Source organism: Chrysemys picta, chromosome 4, assembly GCF_011386835.1.
Source record: "Chrysemys picta bellii isolate R12L10 chromosome 4, ASM1138683v2, whole genome shotgun sequence".
Taxonomy (NCBI): domain Eukaryota; kingdom Metazoa; phylum Chordata; order Testudines; family Emydidae; genus Chrysemys; species Chrysemys picta.
Window position 1 is genome coordinate 85,844,983 of NC_088794.1, and position 17,074 is coordinate 85,862,056.

Consider the following 17,074-nt stretch of genomic DNA (forward strand, 5'->3'; position numbering starts at 1 on the left):
AAAGCTAATGTAGTATTGGGATGCATCAGGCGAGGTATTTCCAGTAGAGATAAGGAGGTGTTAATACCGTTATACAAGGCACTGGTGAGACCTCATCTGGAATACTGTGTGCAGTTCTGGTCTTCCATGTTTAAGAAGGATGAATTCAAACTGGAACAGGTGTAGAGAAGGGTTACTAGGATGATCCGAGGAATGGAAAACCTGTCTTATGAAAGGAGACTCAAAGAGCTTGGCTTGTTTAGCCTAACCAAAAGAAGGCTGGGGAGATATGATTGCTCTCTATAAATATATCAGAGGAATAAATATCAGGGAGAGAGAGCAGTTATTTAAGCTCAGTACCAATGTGGACACAAGAACAAATGGATATAAACTGGCCATCAAGAAGTTTAGACTTGAAATTAGATGAAGGTTTCTAACTATCAGAGGAGTGAAGTTCTGGAACAGCCTTCCAAGGGCAGCAGTGGGGCAAAAGACATATCTGGCTTCAAGACTAAGCTTGATAAGTTTATGGAGGGGATGGTATGATGGGATAGCCTAATTTTGGCAATTAATTGATCTTTGACTATTAGCGATAAATATGCCAAATGGCCTGTGATGAGATGTTAGACGGGGTGGGAGCTGAGTTACTACAGAGAATTCTTACCTGGGTGTCTGACTGGTGAGTCTTGCCCACATGCTCAGAGTTTAGCTGATTGCCATATTTGGGGTCGGGAAGGAATTTTCCTCCAGGGCAGATTGGCAGAGGCCCTAGGGGTTTTTCACCTTCCTCTGCAGCATGGGGCACGGGTAATTTACTGGAGGATTCTCTGTACCTTGAAGTCTTCAAACCACGATTTGAGGACTTCAGTAGCTCAGACATATGTTACTGGTTTGATACAGGAGTGGGTGGGTGAGATTCTGTGGCCTGCGTTGTGCAAGAGGTCAGACTAGACGATCATAATGGTACTTTCTGACCTTAAAGTCTATGATTCTATGAAGTGTTTTTACTGTAATTTGGATGAACACATAATTACAACCTGTTACCATTTCTCTCAGTATTTTGGAAATGAGAAAATAAATAAATTTAATATCAACATAGGATAAATTTCCTTGTGGTTTTAAAGATCTATGTGGTCCAATTAAAGCTTCTAAATTAGAATGAAATTCTGGTTTACTGCCTGATATAAAGGAACTGATTTTTCTTTAGTAGGCAGTAGTTAAGAATTATAACTGTACCTCAGCATATTTATGGAACAGCTATAATATCTAGTTACTTACTGTTTAGTTAAAAATTTTTTTAAAGCTGTTCTTTATCTATCTTTGGCTACATTGGATGATGTCACATTAAATGTATTATTTTCTTTTTTTAGCAATGCCTTAAAATGTGGTCAGTGGCTACGCCTACACTTGGAACTGGAGGTGTGATTCTCAGGTCTTGGCTACACTTGGGGATTTACAGCGCTGCCGCGGCGAGTGTAGTCGCGCCGCCAGCGCTGCGAGAGCTCTCTCGCAGTGCTGCAAGTACTCCACCTCTCCGAGGGGAATAGCTTGCAGTGCTGCGAGTGAGCGTGCAGCTCTGCAGGCGCTGATTACACTGGCGCTTTACAGCGCTGCACTCGCTGTGCTCGGGGGGGTTGCGTTTTCACACCCCTGAGCGCAGCAAGTTGCAGTGCTGTACAGCGCCAGTGTAGCCAAGGCCTCAGCTTGAATAGAGATACACACACTAGATCTCATTGATCTAACAGGCTAAAAATAGATGTGTAATCATTATATCAATGGGCAGTGGTGAATGGTAGTATGGCTCGCCACCTTGATTACAAACCTACCTAGACCCTGTGGGTACATACTTGGGTGGCTACCTAGTGCTGCTGCTCACCTCTGTATATGTTGCCGTGGGTATACTATTATTTTTAGCACCCTTGCTGTCATTGGGGTAGCATATGTTTACTTAAACTGAGAATCATATCCCCAGCTCCAAGTATAGACATAGCTAATATGTCACTGAACTATGGCAAAACTGAAGCACATGAAATATGTATTCTATAAAGCTGATTGTAGTTGGCAGGTTTTCTTTTGTCTAAATAAGATGATGAAATGGAGATACTGTGTTAAGAAAACTAATACAAACTTCTCTTCCTCCTATTCTGATACTGACAGATTTTGCTCAGTGATGGACTTTTTTTGAAAATGTGCAATACAAAACTTTGCAAAAAAAATTACTTCACTGAAGTCCTATTGAGTCATCATATGACTTAATACTGTTGAAAGTCATTGAGACAAATACTGTTGCTAGATGATAAACAAGCACTGACAAAATGTAATCTATTTAAAATAAAACAAATTGTTCCTATCTGTTTTGCTGATGAACATCTTAGATTATTAAAATTGAAGGAATTTTGAGGTTTAATCTGCTGTCACTATTGATTTGGGGGGGGGGGCGGGGACATTTAACTCAGTTTGGAAGATCAGATTTCGTAACTGCCCAGTTATGTGCTGCTCCATGTGTGACATTTTATGCACATTATTTAATATTCTTATATGGAAATAATTTGCATATAACTATAGACTGATTTTTTTAAAGAAAAAGTTTATCTAACCACCAGTGCAGATGGGGAGGTTTCTTGCCTCCAGAGAGGAGGAGGGGACAAATTAATTAATCAATCAACTAATTACAAGGGATAGCTCAAGAGGGGCAGAGATGGGAGTAATGTCAAAGCTGCAGTAAGGGTGCCAGAAGGGGACACCAAGTCCAGAATCATGGGCAGTGCCCTCTACTCCCTCAAGCTGTTGAGGGAGCCAGTGAACGCTACCTAGTCAAACTGTGCCCATGTGTAAGGTCAAGGGAAGCAGCCACAAAGTCACAGAGAGCCTCCCTAAGGTGAAAGGCATCAGCTTGATAGCCCTAGTGAAGGAAATCCTGTGCCTCAGCATCTCATTCCAGAGTCTGGTCCCCTTCTCAACTTCAGAAGAGGGATATATCTCCACCTCATTCTATGCAACCACTCTAGAACTATCTACTCATTACTTGGAAGAGAAATCTAGAGCAGATCATCCAGCTCCTGTATATGTATCTTCCCCAGATGAGGCAATAATGCCTAGATTGTGGCCTCCACTCCAGATGATTATATGACATTCCAGAACCTGTTAAGGAGAATTGCCACCACATTAGAGATCCTGGGCAAGACAGTTAAGAAAAAGCTACAAATTTCTCAACATCATCCATACCTCAGTTCCTGGACATCTTGCTTTACCTATCAGTGATGGATTATCAGATCCTGCCAAGCTACTCTGGCAAATGCCTGCTTCTGAACCTGCAACATCAAAGAGAGCAGAACTCCATGGCCAGATCTCTTCATAGGGATTTGAAATTTTACACTCGTCCAATGCCTGATTCAGTGGTGGTTGCCACAGCCAGTGAATTCACATGTCAGAGTCAAGAAAGGTCCACTCCTAAAAATAGACACCCCAAACAGCTGAACTTATTTGAATGGGAAAAACTGTTCTACTTCTAGCTTCCAAATGAGAATTGCCAGCTACCATGTCTTGTTAGCAAAATACAATTTTATTAATTGACTCAGAGTCAAAATAACATAAAAGATTCCTCAGGGCAACAAGGAGAAGGTTAAGTGCAGCAGAAACAGCTTGCAGATCGATGGCGATCTCATTAGCAATACAGGGTACGTCTTCACTTACCAGAGGGTCCGGCGGCAGGCAATCGATGTTCTGGGATTGATTTATTGCGTCTGGTTTAGACGCGATAAATCGATCCCGGATCGATCCCGGAAGTGCTCGCCGTCGACACCGGTACTCCAGCTCGGTGAGAGGAGTACGCGGCATCGACGGGGGAGCCTCCCTGCCGCGTCTGGACCCGCGGTAAGTTCGGACTAAGGTACTTCGAATTCAGCTACGTTATTAACGTAGCTGAATTTGCGTACCTTAGTCCGAAGTGGGGGGTTAGTGGGGACCAGGCCGAAGAGTCTCCAGGCTCCATTCTTTAGGGATCCCTAAAGAAGTTCATTTAACAATTGAGGCTCTCCCATTTTAGGGGTGTGAACATTTTAATTCTAAAATTGAGGCATTTGAAGCATTACACACCCTGAAAGACTCTTGTACAATGTTGAGATTTTTAGGGGTCTAAACTCCTGCTTCCAAGCAGAAGCATTATAGACAACAACATCAACAGCAACAGTCTTCCATTCCCTATTAAACAGATGGAACTACCTAGAAAATGTTAGAAATTTCCTAGAAGAAAATAATCTGTGTCCACCACCATATCAACTCACCAGCTTCCATCTACATCTAGATATCAGCTTTGTCTGCTTGGTCAAGAGCACTCTTCAGATCCCATCATATCCCCTCCTTTTGGGAACCGTTTATATCATTTCTATGAGTTCTGGAATATCATCGCTACTGACTGATGGGTTTTAGAAATAGTAGAGGTGGGCTAGACCATCCACCTTCAGACCCTTCAGGGATCCTTCTCAGGAGAGCATACTACATCAAAAGGTGCAATAATTTCTGACTGTTAGTGCAGTAGAAGTTGTTCCTCAATAGCAAAGGGCAAGGAAATTTTATTCTCATTATTTTCTCATTCCTAAAAAGATGGGCGTGTGAAGACTTATTTTGAGCCCATGACAGCGAAACACATTAATAAGAAAGCTCAACTTCAGGATTGTGTCTCTAGCTTCTGCTATTCAATCCCTAAATCCAAATGATTGGTATGCCACACTCTATCTCTGGGATGCCTGTTTCATTATCACTATTTTCCTAGCTCACAGGAGATAATCTCAGGTTCCAAATGGACAGTTGCCATTACCAGCACAGAGTATTACCATTTGGCGTGTCGACAACATCCAGGGTTTTCATGAAATGCCTTTCAGTAGTGGCAACTTCCTCAGAATTCTCATACTTGGACAATTGGCTCATTCACAGGAAATTGCACCATTAAGTAGCAGACTTCATTCAGCAGACTCTGAATCTGTTTAAGAGGTAGGCCTGAAAGTAAAGAAAGACAAGTCAATACTGACTCCAACATGAAAAACAGAATTCATAGGAGCGATTCTGGACTCCATGATAGTGTTGTCTTATCTATCTTCAGAAAGATTTCAAGCCATTCTGGATCTATGTACCCCTCCCCAGACTCCAGAACATCAATTCTTCTTCGAGTGATTGTTCATGTCCATTCCAAGCAGGTGTGTGCGCGCCGCGTGCACGCCAGCCGGAAGATTTTCCCATAGCAGCGTCCGTAGGGTCGGCTCCAGCGCCCCCTGGAGTGGCGCCTTTATGGCGCTGTATATAGGGGTCAGCCGACCCCCCACTGCCCCAGTTCCTTCTTACCGCCGGTGACGGCTAGCTGGAACTTCTCTTGCTCTTTAGCAATCGTAGCAGTGTTCTATAGTTCTTGTACATAGTTTATTAGTTAGTAGTTAGTGTTACTGTTAGATAGTTAGGAGTCAGTTGGGGGGGGTTTCCCCAACTTTTCGTCGCCCCGCTGGGGCATGCCCGGGTCCCCAGGGTTCAAACTCCATTCCACCCTGGAGAGGGGGGGACCTCAGTGTTTGCAAACCTACTTGTTGGACGGTTCCTTAAGGGTCTTGACAGATTGTTCCCACATATCCGTCAACCTGTCCCTGCTTGGGACCTCAATTTGGTCCTGTCTGTCCTCACGGGGGCCCCATTCGAGCTGCTGGCTTCATGCTCGCTGTTCTACCTCTCATATAAGGTCGCGTTCTTGGTGGCTATCACATCAGCAGGGAGGGTATCGGAACTCAGAGCTCTGACATCCGAGCCTCCATACACCGTCTTCCACAAGGACAAGGTCCAACTCAGGCCGCATCCTGCGTTCCTACCTAAGGTGGTTTCGCCGTTTCACATGGGTCAAGACATTTTTCTCCCTGTGTTTTATCCAAAACCGCACTCCTCGGCTAAGGAGCGCAGGCTGCATTCTCTGGATGTTCGCAGGGCTCTCGCGTTTTATATAGAAAGGACGAGACCCTTCAGGAAGTCGACCCAACTTTTCGTCGCTGTGGCTGACAGTAGGAAGGGGCTCCCGGTCACGTCACAGAGGATCTCGGCTTGGATCAGAACCTGTATCCAGGAGTGCTACAGTCGGGCCAATGTACCAGCCCCGCCTATCACGGCCCACTCCACAAGAGCACAGACCTCTTCACCTCCGTTCCTGGCCCACATCCCAACACAGGAAATTTGTAGAGCGGCCACCTGGTCCTCAATCCACACCTTTACGGCTCACTACGCCATTACGCACCAGGCTAGGGAGGATGCTGCATTTGGCCGTGCAGTCCTCCAGTCTGCAGTGACCTCCGACCCCACCACCTAGACTTGGGCTTGTGAGTCACCTGCTTGGAATGGACATGAACAATCACTCGAAGAAGAAGAAACGGTTACTCACCTTCTCGTAACTGTTGTTCTTCGAGATGTGTTGTTCATGTCCATTCCAATACTCATCCTCCTACCCTTCTGTCGGAGTATCGGCAAGAAGGAACTGGGGTGGTGGGGGGTCGGCTGGCCCCTATATACAGTGTCATAAAGGCGCCACTCCAGGGGGCGCAGGAGCCGACCCTACGGACGCTGCTATGGGAAAATCTTCCGGCTGGCGTGCAAGCGGCGCGCACACACCTGCTTGGAATGACATGAACAACACATCTCGAAGAACAACAGTTACGAGAAGGTGAGTAACCATTTCTTAGAATGTGCCACAGACTGCTAGGCCATATGGCATCATGCACCTCCATGACTCAGCATGCCAAACCTCATATGTGCTGCATGGAAGGGTGGTTGAAGGCTGTATATCAGTCAAGTAGACATCAACAGTAAATGCTAGTTCATATTCCACCATTAATCTTATCATTAAAGTGGTGGTTGGACCCCACAAAAGTTTGCAGTAGATTCCATTCTCCTACACACACTTCCATCTAAGACTGGAGATGAATGCCATTTGAATGCAAATACAGGTGTTATGGACTGCTCAAGAGGAAAAGCTTCACATAAATGTCCTGGATTTAAAAGCCATTTATTAAACATGCTCAGTTTTCCTCCCAGCCATCAAGGGTCTTACTATACAAGTCATGATGAATAGCACTACAATCGTGTCTTATATAAATAATCAGGATGGTGCAAAATCCACTCCACTATGTCAAGAGACTGTATGACTTTGGAACTTCTGCATCCGCCACGAGGGCAACTGAGGGAAGTTCATCTACCAGGAATACAGAACATACTGGTAGATCACTTTGGCAGATAAATTGTAGATGACCACAAGTGGTCCATATATGATAGTGATTCTGTAAACTATATTCCTCAAGTGGAGTCTCCTGGAAGTATCTTCGCTTCTGCTTCAGAAAGGGTCAGAGCCATCTGTTTTCAATGCATTCCTGATTGCATGGTCCTTAGGCCGTCTGTTACACATTTTCCCTGATTCCGTTAATACCCAGGATTCTCAGAAAGCTCAAGCACGAATCTGACAAAATAATCATGATAGCCCCAGCCTGTCCAAGGCAATTTTGGTACCTATATCTCTGAAATCTCTCCATTCAATCTCTGATGCACTTATCTCTAAAACAAGACCTGGTACATCAGAATTGTGGCCAAGTCCTGCATCCTGATACATACACTCTTCATCTCACAGCATGAACGCTAGCTGACTGGTTTAATCAGAAAGAATATGTTCCTCAGAGGTTAAAAACATTCTCATTCACAGCAAAAAGGATTCCAACAGACACATTTATTCTCCAAAATGGAAGAAGTTTTCAATATGGGGATGAAATAGCCTTGTACAACCTCCCAATTATCTTGGTTGTAAAACAGGAGAAATCATAATTGCCTGCCTTATGGCCTAGATCAGTAATAAGGGTTGTGAGCTGCACAGAAATATTAACAGCACTTAATCAAAGAGATGAGATCAGAATCCATGGTCTCCTGGCTGCCAGTCTAATGTACCTTCCTATAGGCCAAAGGGTTTTGTGTAAGAGAGTCTCTCTCTGTCTCTATCTTACCTGAGATGTGGGCAGGCTTGACAGATCTGCCAAATGGGAGGATCATGCATGCGGCATGACACTTTGCAGGTCTGAAACTAGATTGTTCACTTTCACTCTCTGATTTTCAGGCAAATCCATGACAATTAGAGCTGTGAAGAGAAAGGTAATTCCATTTTGTGGAGGATTTAATTGTTTTGTAATTTGGTTTCCTTCTGATTTGGAATGGTATCAAAGGCAGTCCACATGGCAGGCTACCTTAGACCCTGGAAACTGTAGAGTTACCAACTTTGAGGCAGTCTGCCTGGCTGCTGAGGAACTGGTCAGGCGATCTGGCAGAAAACCAGGTAGGTTTTGAAACCTGCTTGGCAGGTGGGATTCCATTGGACCCTTACCTGGGTTCTACTGGAACTCTGGTGAAATCGAAACATCTCTGCAAAATTTTTCAATTTTGACAAATAGGCAAATTTTGATGAGAAAATGTTTTGCTGAACTTTTCCAGTCAGCTCTAATGGTAATGTTGTATTTGGGTTTCCAGTATTACAGGGAAAGGTTCAAATAAAACTATTTTCATTTAATTGGGGGGAAAGAAGTTTAATGAAAAAATTGCCATAGGATTTGTAAAATCCTTTTTTAATAAAGTTATATTAAACGTACATCTGGGGCTTAAGCTAAATTGATGGCATTCTTTCAAAACATTATGGTTAGTTTCATGACCATCAATACTCTTTTAGCCTTTTTCAAACTCAAGACAGTATTCACATCTAATCTCACGTTTCAAGTCATCACCTTATCTGTTGCCAGCAGTCACAAAAAATAGTTCTTCCTTTCCGCATATAACATTATAGAAAAATGACAATGCATTCACCTTTTTCTGAAGAATCAAGTCCAACTGCTAGGGTAGGGATATCTGACTAAATGAAATGCTAGTCTGAATGGTTTCTAGATACTATGATGATGGGCACATTAGATATACTGAAGATAAATAGATGCATAATGTTATTTACAAGGGGGAGGGGAGATATTTTGCCAGTTCTTGCATAGAAGTCTGGTGTGATTGCTGTAGCAGCATCTGAATTTATTACTAAGTACTGGCCCCCCAGTCCAACTTAATTTGAGAAGAAATATCTGAATAATATTTGTTAACAAATAAAACCATCTCTGCTGGTCTAGAAATTCACTTTAAAAAACTAACAATTTTTATTAAAGGGACAATACAAACTTATAAATACCAGTTTAGATGGGAACACCCCATGAAACATGTCATGTAATACCTAGTTCTAAGAAGACACCATGTTAAAGGCTTCATTTTGCTCCCTGCTGTGCCTATTGTAGGTTTTATAGGACATACAGTATGGTCATGCCTGAACCATGTGCATTTCCTGCTTGTACCGGAGTTTGTGATACAGTCCATGTGTTGGTTTAAAATGCAGTTTTGATAGAAAATACAAATTCTGGTGTGTTTTTTTTTTTAATGAAATTTTCATCCAGTGCCAAAAGTCAGTATTGAATTTTCATCATGGAGCTATGAGTTTTCTCAGTCCAGTCTTGGAACCATACTCTACTGGGTCCTTGAAAGTGCTGATGTGTAGTAGGGAGCAGAGAAAAGGTGAGCGAGAAGCAGTGATCACGTTTCTGCTGCTGTTTTAGCATACAGCATTCACTTAATTTGTATGCTTGAATCTTTCCACCAAGAAGCTTACAGCAGTGTTGCTCTGATAATCATCAGGCCATTCCAGTTGAAATTAGAGCATGGAAACTACAATCACCGCGAGGAATATATATATATATATATATATATATATATATATATATATATATAGTATATTGACATATGCTGGGGAATTTAGGCCCAGATTATAAAAGGTATCTAGATTCCTAACTTCTATTGAAATCAATGGAAGTTAAGAGCCTATAAATACCCTTGAGGTCTATGTGTGTATTCAGACCTATGTTGGAATGTGTGTGTGTAGTTCAGTATTGTAATAAAAAGTTATTAAAGTGTTAAAATTACAATTTTTTATTTTTCGTTTGGGACTCGGGAAGAATTCTCAATTTTCATTGAGAATCAATATCCATTTTCATTTCCAAAACACATTGGTATTGGTGCCCAAATTACTCTGTCATATATTGGTCATAAAGACAAAAAGATAGAGAGAGAAAAGTATCCGTATAAATTGTCATGTGGAATGTCTTAAAAATTTTCTTCATTGAATATATGAATCTGAGTTTAATTATTGTTACTTGAAGATTTTTAAGCCTTAGGCATTTTTCAGATTTCAGTATTAACATTATATGCCAAATCTGACAATGCTGATATTCTCTTTCAGGAGACACTGATAGACTGGTGTGATGAAAAGGAACTTAACTTGATTTTGACAACTGGAGGAACAGGGTTTGCACCACGAGACGTCACTCCAGAGGTGAGATATCCTGGATGCACAACAGTCTGCCCTTTAGCACATAAACTTCCTAACTTCTAGAAATTTCCTTCATTGACCTGATTGTGCAGTATCGCTGGACAGATTAGGTGATACCCAGCAAAGGAGCAGTAGCAGCAGTAGGGAACAAGTACAGATGAATGTCTCTCATAGCTTACATTGTGAACCCTTGTCTTCAGAGGACCAAAAAAAAAAAAGGCTTTTTGACTAAAACTTGCCATTGTATAGAATAGAGTTCCATCCCTCATACAAAAATTAAAAATACTATAGTATTCGGGAGTAATGTTCCTAAACACTATGCTTAATTATTCTACTATACAGTTACCCTAGTGCTAATAGAGGGCACAATGTGACCTGCACTATGTGCCTGCAAAAGGGAGAAAGAAGATATAAGACATCCCTTTTATTCTCCAATATTGGGTACACACCTTACAGGTCACAGTATGTGTGGTATGGAGGGAAGAGAAACCTCTGCAAGGCTGGTATTGCCCTTCCTACACTGTTGACCAGAACTTTGACACTATGCCTGCTCCGCTGTGTTGAGAAGCAGAGGTGGAAGGAATCTGCACCAGGTAAAAAGCTGGCACAGTTTCCTTCTCTCCTGGAGAAAGTGGGGAATCAGAAACTATACTATGACATTCATGATGTGGTTTCTCTTCTACTCCCAGGAGAGCGCAGCTACATACTGGCGTATGGTAAAACCACAATCTACTCCCGTGTTTTGAATCATACAATATAATTCCCAGACAGATATGGAGATTAAAATAGAGTTAGGGTTGAGAGTATAGTTCAGTAATTTAAAGGGAAAAACATTACAGAGAAGTGGTAATTGACTCAAGACCAAGCATTACAAACCTAAGAAATTCAGAGTTAAGGTTACATTTAAAAGACATCCAAATAAGTTAAGGTAAGAAAGTCACAATAAAGGCAACAAAAAAACCCTTTAACTCTGCATTCTAGTGACACCATGCAATAACTATATGATTATGATTAAGGTATTTTAGTGTTAGAGTAAAATTAACTTGATATTTTAAATCACCGGCAGCTGGGAGAGAGGTTGCACTTTTTCCCTTCACAGTGTCACTAGAGAACAGAATTAAGGTTGCTTAAGTGCCTTAAATATGTAATTCTGTAATTTAGCATGTTTGGATTTCTTTCAAGTACTAACTTAACTCTGAATTTCCTGGGTTTGAAACACTTGATTTTGGACTGATTATAACATCTCCATAATGCTTTTTACTCTTAAATAGATGTTAAGTACTCTCAACCTCAACTCCATCTTAACATAGTTGTTTGTCTGGAAATTTCCTTTTTTTGTTTTTTTTGTTTTTTTGTTTTTGTTTTTTGTAAAGGTCATTAAAAATGTCAGAAAACCAAACAAGAAACCCAAAGAGAATGTTATGGGATATTTCTGATGATTCAAAGATATGTAGTATCAACTTAAATATTTTCTTAAAACTTTTAAGGCAGATTCACTGGGACATGAGAGCACTGCAAAGTAACCAGAGCATGCTGGCCAGTTGCACCTGATTTGCATTGCCAGAGCACCACAAAGTAGCCAAAATGTACAGCTGAATCTGGCCATCATTTTGCAATTGACTTATCGGTTTAGAGGACTGTATTACAGATAACAACTCTTTGCGAAAGGATGGGCAGGGGAGAGCCCAATTCCCAGGTTCTGATATTGCTGAACTTTAAGGGCTTAACCTCTGCTCCTGCCTAGTTCCCTAGGCAATACTGCCTTGGTGCACGGTGGAGTAGAGGCAGCAGAGTCACATGGAGCCTTTCAAGCAATGTCGCCCACAATGAGCTATGGAACCTCAAAGGGCAGTGGCAATTGTGCCAAGTAATCTATCAGTGAAAACTCTTCACACAAATGTGCAGTCTCCCTCATACCACAGAGTCATTAAAACCAAAAGAATTATTACATTTAAATTAGTTATAGAATGGCAATGACGATTGATTGAGTTATCGCTGAGGCCACAATGGCCCTTTATTGGAGATGTTGAACTGACTTTCCCTGATCCTATATAATCATGACAACTAGATACAAAAATCATTAACAACTTAGAATGATTGCAACTTAATTTCTTCTAACATAACTTATTCACAAGATTTCGCTTGATTATAACTATATGTAAAGTTTTAAGTATCTGCATTATTGTTATTAAAAATCGTTTGGGAAAAAATCGATAAGGATAAATAAAAAAGTACTCCATTTAGGAAGGAACAATCAGTTGCACACATACAAAATGGGAAATGACTGCCTAGGAAGGAGTACTGCAGAAAGGGATCTGGGGGTCATAATGTCTCACAAGGTAAATATGAGTCAACAGGGTAACACTGTTGCAAATAAAAGCAAACATTCTGGGATGTATAAGCAGGAGTGTTGTAAGTAAGACACAAAAAGTAATTCTTCTGCTCTACTCTGCTGATTAGGCCTCAACTTGAGTATTGTGTCCAGTTCTGGGCACCACATTTCATGAAAGATATGGAGAAACTGAAGAAAGTCCAGAGAAGAGCAACAAAAATGATTAAAGGTCTAGAAAACATGACCCAGGAGGGAAGATCGAAAAAATTGGGTTTGCTTAATCTGGAGACAAGAAGATTGAGAGGGGACATGATAACAGTATTCAAATACATAAAAGATGGTTACAAGGAGGAGGGAGAAAAAATTGTTTTTCTTAACCTCTGAGGATAGGACAAGAAGCAATGGACTTAAATTGCAGCAAGGGCGGTTTAGGTTGGGCATTAGGAAAAACTAACTAATGTCAGAATGGTTAAGCACTGCAATAAGTTGCCACGGGGGGAGAGGGGGTTATAGAAGCTCCATCATTGGAGATTTTTAAGAGCAGTTTAGACATACCTCTATCAGGGATGGTCTAGATAATACTTAGTCCTGCCCATGAGTGCAGGGTACTGGACTCGGTGACCTCTCGAGGTCCCTTTCTTTCCTATGATTCTATGAAAAAAGAAAAGACTGCCTTACATTTCTCAAAGGGCCCAGTTTTTAATTAATTTTAACTCAAACTAACATTTATTTACTCCATGCATCTGAAGAAGTGAGGTTTTTTTACCCACGTAAGCTTATGCCCAAATAAATCTGTTAGTCTTTAAAGTGCCACCGGACTCCTTGTTGTCTTTGTGGATACAGACTAACATGGCTACCCCCTGATACTTAACATTTACTTATAAATTCTCAGAAAATTCTATACTCAAAGAGGAACAGCTATAAATTTGGGAAGGATACATTGTATTTTTCATATATATAAAAAAAAGGCTGAATCCCTGCTTTAATTGCAAAATGAAACTGCCTTAACTATGAAATTGTGGCCATCATCTCCATAATATTGTCATTTCTAAGGGTTCTTTTAGGCAAAGAACTAAACATGCTGATAGCACTTAAGTGATATCAGCATGTTTTAAAAAAGAGTACTTAGCCCCAGAATTAATTATTTTCCTTTGAAGATTACTGGAAGGCAAATGCATAATAGAAAAAACAGTTGTTAAGATGTATTTAATTTTGTAAATAAATCTCAACTAAATTAAAATAATTTTACTAGAATATTGGAGTTATTAAAAATAAAAGTTTGTGACATAGGAAATTCATAATTAAGGTTCACAAACAACCTTTACTGTCACATTGTATGCCACCTATGGTCCACATATTTTTTGGAGCAGTATCTTAATCACATCAGGTCATTGCAATTATCAGAGGTAACCCAAACAATATATATTTTGAAGGATGAAGATTGTGCTCATAGCCTTATAAGGAATAGTGGCGATGAGATAGTAATTATGGACTGTATATAGAGAGGTTAGGTGTTTCTTACTGCCACTGGGTGGTTAAATTTGAAGCAGTCTGTCTTTGTAGGTGCTCCTGAATGATGGTGGTGAGGGTGGTAGTTCTGTATGTACAGTCTGGTAGTTGATGATATTTCCAATATGAACTGGAGCCAAAAGTTAGGAATTGCATTGCTGAGATAATCATATAACTCTAGTTGTTGATATCTTTACTGTGTTCACTGGGATACTAGGGTTTTGGGTGAATATTAGAAATGTGGTGTGAAATTGTTATTTGGCTTTATGGTGGCTTGGTGTCAGGGGATGGTTGAGAGTTAAGGTTATTTATGGAACCTCAGTTTTACATTTCCAGCCTTGAAATCCCTTTTTTCTAGAACTGCAAGATAATAATGTTTTATTTAATTGATATGCAGATAGAATCTTAACAGAAAATTAATTATATTTTGCCTTAGACTTTTTAGAAATTATTTTAAAACATTGACATGATAATTTGTTGTAGATCATTCATTCTGATATAAAAACATATTTTGCTTATGGCAATGAAATAACTTAAGGTTAAAAGTGTTAGTATAGACATATCCTCTATGTACTCCCCCCACCTCCATGCACATTCTTTGTTATACACGATCTTGCAAAATACACCTAAAATAGCAAACATATATGTTCCTGCATACCTTAAAAAAAAGACAAAATTCTCCTGCCTCTCTCCAAAATTTCTCACTCGCTGTAGCCAACTATTCCACTCTTTTTGAATGTCCCTCCTGTGACTGATCCACAGGCTTCCCTTATATATCACAGCTGGTCACATGACTGTCACATGGCCCTTAGGGAGCAACAGTTAACCAGATCCCCCAACAAAGTACATCCCTCCCCCTTAAAGGGCCCAAGCCTGCAAACATGGTCACTTTGCTGCAAATGATTACTACCTTAAAGGGCACAGACAATCCTGTTACAAAGATTAATCCTAATGCATACAGTACCCTGTTGTAGCCCATCAGTAATTATCAGTATTGGTAGACAGTTTTCAATCCATATGAATAGATTTTTATCCAAGCTAATTTTCTATTTTTCTTTTTTTAATTAAATTCAATTAGGAGTTTGAGATACTGATCAAAAACTTTATATATACTGTATCAAAAATCCAAATATGATATGTATACTGTGTTCCTCTAGTCCACCAATTTTGTAATTCTTTTTAAAAAATTGTAAGGCAAGATTTTTTTATGAGGAACTGTTAGTGACCCCTATATTTAGGTTACCTAATACTTTTCATGATAAAGAATTCTTGCCAACCCTTTTTGCTCCATTCTTTGCAGCAATTTTGGTATTTTGCAGGAGGTGTTTTCTCAGGCTAAAGGAGTGCCTTTTCTTTGTTCTGTAAAACTCCAGTCAGATTTAGCTAAATTGTAAAGCTTAAAAATCGCAATTTCCCTTCTCTTATTTATGTTCCTCAGGAGAATTTTGGCGGCATGCCAGAATCACTGAACATCTAAAAAACCTTGCCCTGCCGCCATCAGAGCAGCAGCAGACACTGCACTGGGGACATCTATGAGCTCCAAAGCAGCTGTAGCAGGATATGGGATTGGGGAGGGAGGTTCTGCTTCCGTTCCATTGACCAGAGAGTGGCAGGACTCTGAGAAAGAGGGAAAGGTCTGAGGGTAAAATGAATATGCAGAGACAATACTCTTGAAGAACTCCAGTTACTGGTAAACAACCTTTCTTCTTCAAGATGGGCTCATGTATTCTTGCTGCTGGGAATTTAGCAAGCAATAAAACCCCAGGAAGGCAAGCTGAAAACTTGCAGTTAAACAGCAATTGTAAAACTGCCCTCCCAAACTGAATATCTGACTGAGAGGCCAGATTGAGAGAGTAATGCTATAGAAGGGTGTGCATTTGACTCCAAGTAGCTTCTCTACAGATTTCCAGACATGGACAAGTCTGAATATGACAAGTAAACAAGGGCGTAGTAAGTAAGAATACTGAGGTGATTTTACTTATGTATACAGCATTGATGAGACAGATACTGGAATACCATGTAGAGTTGTGTGTCCATTTTTAAAAAGGATGTTGAAAATTTGGAGAGGGTGCAGAAGAAAAGCACAAAAATGATTCCAAGGCTGGAGAAAATAACTTGTAAAGTCAAACTTAAAAAGCTCAATCTGTTTATCTTAGCCAAAAGAAGATTGAGAAGTGACTTGGGTACAGTGTATTAGTACCTCCTCAGAGAGAGAATACTGGGTACTAAAGTGCTCTTTAATCTAGTGGAGAACGACACAACAAGAACCAGTAGCTAAAAAGTGAAACCATACAAATTAAAATTAACAGTGAAGGTGATTAATCATCAAAATAAACTGCCAACAGGACTGGTGGAGTCTCCATCTCTTGGTGTCTTCATATCATGACTGGATGCCTTTCAGGAAGATATGCTCTAACCAAACAGAAATAATTGGGATCAATGAAGAAATAACTGGGTGAAATTTAATGGCCTGTGACATACAAGTCAGACTAGATGATATAATGGTCCTTTCTGGCCTTAAACTCATATGAATCTATTAATCAAAATCTATGAGGTCAGTTAGAGTAAATTCACAGGGGCAATTTTAACAGCATCCTGACTTTTGGATAGCCAGTGAAGTTGTTTGAGGATGAGACGTTGATATGGTCACAGATCTTTTCTCTTTGGATATGTGAGAAAGTTGGTAATGTCTGCACAGGATGTGATGATGAACATATCTTTCAAATCTTTAATCAGTTCTGTGAGCCTGTTAATATGAGGAGGTTGAAAGATACAGAATTCCAGATTATGAATATTTATAGTACCATTTTTTGCCTAGGTTAGAATCCTCAACCAGCCCGGTT

At 40.4% G+C, this 17,074-nt stretch overlaps 1 protein-coding gene across 49 annotated transcripts in view; it reads left to right on the forward strand.

The window, feature by feature from the left end:
- GPHN (gephyrin) overlaps positions 1 to 17,074 on the forward strand; it is a 534,893-nt gene that overhangs the window by 270,192 nt on the left and 247,627 nt on the right. For all 49 annotated transcript variants that reach the window (XM_065592887.1, XM_065592897.1, XM_065592862.1 and 46 more), the window contains one exon: positions 10,301 to 10,393. Coding sequence is in view for 26 of the 49 variants with exons in the window: in XM_065592897.1 (XP_065448969.1) it covers positions 10,301 to 10,393 (93 nt within the window). In the remaining 23 variants the exon portion in view is untranslated. The remainder of the gene's footprint in view (positions 1 to 10,300; positions 10,394 to 17,074) is intronic.